The 8,300-nt window shown below is 54.8% G+C and overlaps 1 protein-coding gene across 1 annotated transcript in view; it reads left to right on the forward strand.

The window, feature by feature from the left end:
* The first annotated feature begins 420 nt into the window (after window positions 1–420).
* Window positions 421–8,300, forward strand: part of LOC101993910 (NADH-cytochrome b5 reductase 3) — an 18,548-nt gene continuing 10,668 nt past the window's right edge. The window contains exons 1-2 of the mRNA XM_005354447.2: window positions 421–527; window positions 6,957–7,088. Of these exons, the coding sequence (XP_005354504.1) occupies window positions 507–527; window positions 6,957–7,088 (153 nt within the window). The 5' untranslated portion in view covers window positions 421–506. The remainder of the gene's footprint in view (window positions 528–6,956; window positions 7,089–8,300) is intronic.

Raw genomic sequence — 8,300 nt, forward strand, 5'->3', positions numbered from 1 at the left:
AAAGGCTTGAAGGGCAGGGCAGGATTGTGGCCTGAACTCGGTGGTCAGAGGTGTTGGCAACATGCCCTGGGGTGCGATTTGTGTCCTGGCCGGCTTAGTCAGCTCCTGCAAACTTCCAGGACCAAAGGTTCCGAATTTGAGAGCTTATCATTGGGGGGAGGGTAGGGGGTTAGGGGGGCATCTTGTTCTCTACACCCGTACAAAGCAGGCTCAAAGGCCACCAGCTTCCGCCCGAGGCCACACAGCGGCGCCGTCGCGCGGCCGGTCCCGCCGAGCCCCTTCCGTGCAGCGCAGACAGCCACTCAGAACGCACTCCATTCCTCGCCGGGCGGAAGTCGTGGGCGGGAACACCAGAAGCCCCGCCCCAACCCGCCCACCACCGCTCTCCTGACTGGTTCCGCCTAGCGGCTCCGCCTCCGAGGTGTTGCGGCTGGGGTGGGTCGTTGGGGGAGCGGCCGGCCGAGTAGCGGGTGCAGAGCGGCGCAGCTACAGTCTTCTCCGCCACCATGGGGTCCCAGCTGAGCACGGTAGGTGGCAGGGGTCAGGTGTCGCCAGGCGCTCACCGTGGGGACCCGGTACGATCCGGGACATCCAGCATCCGTTCACGCGCACCGCGCCCCACCCGGCCCCTTGCGGATCATTACTCACGCCCTAGCTAGTGGCCACGCACACCGGCTCTGCTGCAGGCCAGAGGGGCCTGGGCGCCGGGCGGACATTGGGGGACCCTCCTGGGTGTGCACGAACGTGACAGGGAATGAGTGACGTGTGTGCCCGCGTGAGTGGGCGTGACTTGTGAGCTTGAGAAAGTTGGAGCGGCTGAGCCCAGCCCGTGAGAATGTGAAACGCATGCATCTGTAATGAGTGCTCACCTGAGGGTTTTGTGAACGGGCAGTGTGCTGTGGGTGTCCAAGTGTGTGAGAATGAAGGCGTGGGCGTGAAGACACGCATGTGTGAATAGTGGACACGTGTGAGCTGGCATGGGCTAGAGTGAGCACTTTGGGGTGCATGTGTGCATGGACAAAGTGTGTAGCATATCTGTAAAGCAGGGGTTGGGGTGCATCTTCTTGCCATAAACGAGGCTGGTGGCTGGCCAGGATCCTTCCTGCTGTCTGTCTCTTTGCTGCTGTCACATGCAGACCTTGGCCATCCATTCCTGTTACTCACACAGTTATGTTGTCACTGAAGTGTCACTTAGACTTGGCCACCAGCCCAGAGCACTAAGGATTCTGGGACCTTCTAATATCAATAAATCTACCCTCCTGCTCTCCCTCTGGGTTGACTGAGGCCCCCCCTCGGCAACTGGAGAGCTCCTTCTCTTCCTTATATCTTAAGAGCATCCATGTGAAGTGTGCCCAGCCCCAACCACATAAATACACCCTAACCTTGAGGTGCCCAGCTCTTTGGATGTGGGAAAAATTAGGCCAGCATCTGTCATGGAGGTTGTCCTTCTCTCTGTGAGACCCAAGACTTCTGGTGAAGACAGGCAATTGGCTTCTTGGCCTGGCATTTGCTCTTGAGAGAGTGGTCAATGTAGAATGGTCCATTCAAGGAGCAGTCTGGCCCAAGGCAAACCTGTGGCATTACCCCAGAGTGACATCACCTCACAGTGACATTCAGACCAGTTTCCCCAAAGACTGCCCTTGCTCCCCTGTCCTCCCCACCTTCTGGACCATGTTGGTGGGTTTGTCACAGCACCCCAGTTCCTGGCTGTTGCATCCATTCATGCTAAGTCAACAATAGTTCCTTGCCGAATATCAGGAGACCCTCACCCTGGCCTCATCTGTCCAAGGGTTGCTTGGTGTTGCCCTTGACTTAGGGGACCAACTGGGGGTCCCACATAGTGTCTGATGCCTACAGTATACATGGTCCAGCCTCTTGTCCTGGAGGCCATGTGCTCTGTGGGTGGGTGCTGGGCATCGGGTATACCAGATGTCTTATCTGGGCCATGCAGGCCCTGTGGGAGGCCTCCTGCATATATTGGGGGCTCTAGCCCAGAGGACGGCACTCAAGTCAGCTATCCGTCCGGAAAACATTGCGGGCTTGGCATGCTCTTCTGGACTGCCTCTCTGCCTGTCCGTGAGTTCCCATGAGCCCTGACAGACCCATTCCTCTTGTAGAGTCGATAAGGCCTTCCCACTGGCTCCTGGCAACCCGAGCCTGGTTGGTGGCTTAGAATCCTCAGAGGGTGGCTCCACTAACCACCTGTTCTTCCTCCTGGGCTCCCTTCCCCCAGAGTCTGGAGTCTAGCCCAGAGCCCCCCGCTTCAGGACTTCCTCCATCTCCTCCCACTTCCTCTCACATAGAACAAGACCAGGAGGGCTGTGGTCACTAGATCTGGCAGGACAGCAGGCGAGTGGGCGGTGGGCAGGTAAGCAAGTCGGTGACTGGTTTGTTTAAGCCCCAGGTTAGGGACCTGGCACTTGAAGGGAAGGGAGGGTGGGGCTAGGCTCTCTGCCCATTCTTCCTATCCAGCCTAGGCAGAGTGGATTCCAGGGTCCTGGAGGGGAGAATGCCAGAGTGATCAGCACCCCTTAGCTATGATGTTAAGTGAGTTCAGGGCTCCCTTCTTGGACACTGGCACTCAGTTTTCTTTACCCCTCTTTGCTGTCAGAGCAAGGAGAAGAAGGGGTGGGTTTCTTGGTACACGGTATGGCCGGAGTGTGAAGGTCTGGGAAGCAGCTGCTCCCAAGGACTTGAAATTGGTTGGGGTAAGGTGTGTGCATGTGCGCGTGTGTGTGTGCGTGTGTGTGCGTGTGTGTGTGTGTGTGTGTGTGTATGTGCATGCATGCACACAGCTGAGGAGGGACTGGGGCAGTGACTTGGCCTCAGCCATCTGCCTCCTGTTTACTTGGCCACTGCTGCTGGGACTAGGGTGGTGCCATGAAGGGGTGAGGGGCAGCCTGTTTACCTGGTGCCAGTGCCCGGTGAGTGAGTCTGATTGGGCCTCTCACTGTCAGAGATCAAGCCTTAACTCTTCTGCTCCTGGACTTGATGCACCTGCCCTGTGACTGGGCCTGTCTCCCCCTGTAGTTTGAGCTCCTTGGGTGTGGGGTTTAGGCCTGGGCCACACACATACACACCTACTTTAGACACAGGAGTGCCTGCCGGGGTTGTTGACTGAATGAATGACAGCTAGGATGGCTTGTCACAGCTACCTTTCTAGGTAGGAATTTTTACCTTAGAGAAGGTTCACCTCCCCCTTCCTAGTGTCCAGAAGTGTCCCTGGACTCAGGCTTGTCACCTAAGCTCCTGTTTTCTTATCTGAATTGAGAGTGACTGAGCACCTCCCAGATGCAGCCTGAGGGTTGAGGTAAGAGGACAGTGCCTATTGGGAGCAGCCAGGAGGCAGGGCCTGGCTCTTGAGACCTGCACCTTCTGAGCATGCTCCAAGGCAAGAGGCAAGTGGCCTGATTCCCTCCACAGCCTATGTTAAGCCTGAGGTTTGTAAAGGAAATAGGATAGGTTGCACCCTTCCCTCATTAGGGAGCTTTTTAGACAACACAAGAAGTCAGAGAGGCATGGGGGTCAGGAGAGAAGGATGCTGTCCTTTCGGCAATTGCACAAGTATTTGCTGAGTGCCTCCTGCACCAAATAAATGCTGGGTTAGTGGTGACCAGGCAACCATAAGTTACCTGGAGAACGGAGAGGTGGGCCATTCTGAACCCAGGACTGGTGGAGGGACTGTGTGGGACCCACCCAGAGTCCTGACACAGGGGTGTCTTTGTAGACATTGCCCTCAAAACTGATGGGTATTGGTTGGTTTAGGGTGAAGGAGGATTGTGGGCTGGTCTACACATGGAACCAAATCTGAATTCCATGTTGGGCCCTTCCGAGTCTCCTTTGTTAAATGGGAATGTGGTGACAGCTGCACTCTGTGGTAGCTGTTTTTCTATTGTGATAAAGCACCGTGACCGAAGGCAACCTAAGGAAGAGTTTGTTTTGGCTCATGGTTTCAGAGGGCTAGAGTCCACCATGGCAGGGAAGACATGGCAGCAGGAGCAGGCAGCTGGGGGATCACATCAACCACGCACAGGAAGCAGAGATAGCTTCTTCCAGCAAGGCTGTACCTCCTAAAGGTTCTAGGACATCACTAAATAGCACCATGAACTCAGGACCAGATATTCAAATCCATGAGCCTATGGGGGATATTCCCCATTTAAACTACAACAGGAGCCCATGGTAGAGGGTCAGGCACGATCCAGGTGTGTGGCAGGCCCTGGGAGGCCCCCTGTGGGCCAAGGGGACTCCAGCTAGTGAACCTGTGTACTCCGAACAGTCCTGCTGGGGGAGATAGAACAGGGTATGCCAGGCAGAGGTTCAGTTGTGCAGTCATTGGTGCTCATCCCCAGGACTCCCCAGTGGTAGTTTCTGGATGTGGTTTTACTGCATGCTATGGAACCATCTAGTAGAAGAAAAACCTCCAGAATGGTTCCCATCTCCAGAGACCTTACAGAGGAATTAAGGCTGTGCCAAGTCACCAGGAGAGCTAGGCATGGCTCCCCAGGAAAGCTTTAACATTTGGGTTGGGTTCTGAAAGATTCATAGGAGAAGCTGGTCAGATGCATCTAGAGGCAGGGCTTTGGGGGCAGAAAGGAAAGTGTGCAAAGGCTGGAGCAAGGTAAGTTGTGGAGGGAGCAGGGAGGGGAGGCCCATGTTGGAGCCACAGAGCAGGTGCGTGTTGGGGGAGTGGAGCAGCGTGTTGGTTTGGGAGGCTGGGGTTGGAAATATGCTTGGGCCTTCTGTAGGGGCTTGGTGTCTGGATCTGGGCTGTGGACAGGGATGTGAGCACAGCAGGACCTGTCCCCAGAGGTGACTCAGGAACAAGATGGGACTGAAAAGCCCTGAGGTCGAATTGAAGTCTCATTCTGAATTGGTTTTGTCCCGGTAGCCAGCCACTTGCTTACCCCGAGTAAGCTGGCAGATGGTGACATGGATATGATCCTGAGACTTTGGTGTGACTCTGGCAAGCCTGGTTCCCCTCTGTGACTTGGAGTTGCCACTAGACTTACAGTCAAGGGCTGAAGTGGGGTGAGCCCAGGGACACATGGCCTTGACCTTGGAGCGGTGCCAACTCAGGGTTCATGGCTGGTTTTTCCTCTGTGCATGGCCTTTGGAAACCTCATTCACTTTCTCCAGAGCCCCAAGCCCTAGGGGACCCTTTCTGAGTTCTGGACAGGACCTCAAAACTGTGTCTCGCTAGGCAGGTCTTTAATCACAGCACTTGGGAGACAGAGGCAGGTGGATCTCTGTGAGTTCGAGGCCAGCCTGGTCTACAAAGAGAGTTTTGGGACAACCAGGGCTACACAGAGAAACCCTGTCTCAAAAAACAAAAACAAAATAAAACAAAAACCCCAAAATGAAACAATAACAACATAAAACAAACAAACAAAAAAAAAACCCCAAAACAAAAACCTGTATCTCTTTGAGCTTACACTCATGCCAACTTGGTCCTTCAGTGAGCCTTGGGTCAGAAAAGGTGCTTGTATGATGCTGGTCATAGTAGTGCTCACTAAGTGGGTGTGGTCCAGCCGTTGGCCCTTTTTAGACCCTATGGGTCACATACCAGGCCTTGGTTAGGAGAGAGGCAGTTTGTTCTGAACCCAACAAAGGGCCCTTGACTGCTGGGGCTGCTGGAACCTGCAGAACCAGTTTGGGGGTGAGGAGTGTGTCAGGTTTATGGTCCCTCCACTTCTTAGGTTGCGCACCCCTCTGGGAATCAGGGGAGCCCTCAGCTTAGCTCATGGCTCCTTAGGAGGAAGGCCTCACAGTGAGCCTTCGTGCTTACTGCAGAGTGCTCTCTGAGCTGCTGCTGGGTGTGGAGAGAGGGGACAGGGGCTGGAGAGCCAGAATATTCTTCCTTAGGGGCTACAACAGGGCTAACCAAATGGCTCAGTGGGTAAGAGCCCTTCTCCTGTGATCCAGATGGCTGATAGAAATAGCCAGAGAGGAGAGAGCTTTTGGCTTGTGATTTCAGTCTGCCGTAGTGGGGCGGTCATGGCAGTAGAAGTAGGAGCCTATGCTTGAGGCTGTTCACATCCCGGCTAACCAGGAAGCTGAGAAAGGGCCTGGGCCAGATCCAGTGACTCACTTTGAGCTGAGCCCAACTTCCAAAAACAGCTGCCCAGGGCTACTCAGCCAGTGAGAAGCAGTGCCCAGCCCATTGCTGAAGGCACAGCACCAGGGAGAGACTGGGGGTGGGGGTCATTATTTATGGGGAGTGACTCAACTTCTCCAACCTCCCTCCCTGGCTTGTTTCCTTGGCTCTGAGGGGAAGGAAGGAGGAGAAAGTGTGGGGTCAATGACCCCTAGGATTCTGGTTCATAGATGCTTGGAGGCCTGTCGTCAGCACAGGGCTCTGAGGTGGATTTTTTTTTTTTTTTAAAGATTTCATTTATTTATTATGTCTACAACATTCTGCCTCCATGTATGCCCGCATGCCAGAAGAGGGCACCAGATCTCATTACAGATGGTTGTGGGCCACCATGTGGTTGCTGGGAATTGAACTCAGGACCTCTGGAAGAGCAGCCAGTGCTATTAACCGCTGAGCCATCTCTCCAGCCCAGAGGTAGATTCTGAATGGGGCTAAGAACTGGAACTTGGGCCTGGGATTTGACTCAGTCAGTAGAGTCCTTGCCCAGCAAGCAGGACACATTATGCCTGTAATCTCCACAGTCGGGAGGTGGAATCAGGAGGATCAGAAGTTCAAAGTTTTTCAAAACTTTTCTCGTGGCGCTGGGCACAGATGGCTGAGAGATGTGGCAGGCGTCGTGAGACTGGTTTTGGTAGTTGGCGTCGTGAGTCTGGTTTTGGTGGTTCTTCTAGGGGGCTGCCAAATGGAGTTCCCTGGACAAGACTGGAGGAAGAAGGTCCCAGGAGGAAGAAAGGCTTGGGGATGCTGGAGACGTGTCACCTGTAAGGGGGTAGCCGTTGACCTGGGGCCCACTCTGTCCTTGCAGTTGAGCCACGTGGTGCTCTCTCCGGTCTGGTTCCTCTACAGCCTCTTCATGAAGCTGTTCCAGCGCTCTTCACCGGCCATCACCCTCGAGAACCCTGACATCAAGTACCCGCTGCGGCTCATCGACAAGGAGGTGACTGCCCCACCCCACGTCCCAGCATCCCTGTGGCTCCTGGGGACCTCATCACCCCGTCACCTGCCCCTTTTACAATGGCACGGAGAAGTGACAGAGGGACTCAGACCCTGCTCCCTGTTGTGTGGACTCCTTCCCTGGGGAGGGCGAAACAGACATCTGTTCCCTCCAGATAGGGCACAGTGACAAACCAAAGTACCAGTCTGCCACAAGCCACCCTGGGGAACCAGTGAGTTTATTGGACTTATTTTCAAAGCATGGGTGACCCCGAAGCAGCCACACCACCAAAAAGCCTCACCCCGACATGGATGATGAATTTCCCCACATGGCTTAGGTAGAGGGCCCCTTGAGTTAACCCTGTGCACTGTAGCACCTCCAGGAGGCCCCTAGGCCCAGGCAGTTAGGGCGGAACCCCAGCTGACCCCAGATGACGGGAGGTGCAGAAGGGAGTGGCCGGAATCTTAGGTGGGAGTCCCCTGACCCTCCCCAGCCCATCCTTTCCCTTCTGTGGGGGACAGTCATAGAATCTGGGGGTGCTCTGGTGAAGACAGTAGCTGTTTTACTGCGGGGTAGTGTAACACCCTCTGGCCGCCTCCCATTATGTTCACTGTCCATGGAGATTGAGAGTGGAAGAGGACCTTTGGGACTTCTGGGTACACACCCCTACTTAGCCTGGGAGGCTGAGCACCCTGCCCCTCGGAGATAAGAGCTCCCTTCCCCTGCCCGAGTGGTAGGTGCAGCCTGGTTTTCATTAGCCTGGATGTCTTCCTCTCGCTGCCTCTGTGAACCATGTTTGTACCAGACCACTCCTCTGGTCAGGACCCAGGCTGAGCTGCTCCCCCTCCTGCCTAGATGCCCCCCCTTTTCCTCAAGGCCCTCCCTGTTCTATTCCTGGCTTCCCCTTGTTGCTTCCAGAGGGGTGTGGCAGGAAAACTGAGTCAGGGAGCAGAGAGTCAAAGCCTAGAGGAGTGGAGGAACCTTGGCTTCAGGCCCTGGACCTGGGTCTCCGCTTGGAATGTGTGACCATGGAATTGATTATCTCCGTGGGGAACTGATGGTGCTCACAGATGCAAGTCTGTCGTGTTCTCAGTGTTGTAGAGGAGACAGAAGGGAAAATTCAAGATAAACAAATCCTCTCCTACTGAGACCTCTGTGGCCTCTCAGTAAGACTTGTACATATGTGTAGACACATACATGTACATATGTAGACAC

The sequence above is a fragment of the Microtus ochrogaster genome, chromosome 15 (genome assembly GCF_000317375.1).
Source record: "Microtus ochrogaster isolate Prairie Vole_2 chromosome 15, MicOch1.0, whole genome shotgun sequence".
In the NCBI taxonomy this organism is placed as follows: Eukaryota; Metazoa; Chordata; class Mammalia; order Rodentia; family Cricetidae; genus Microtus; species Microtus ochrogaster.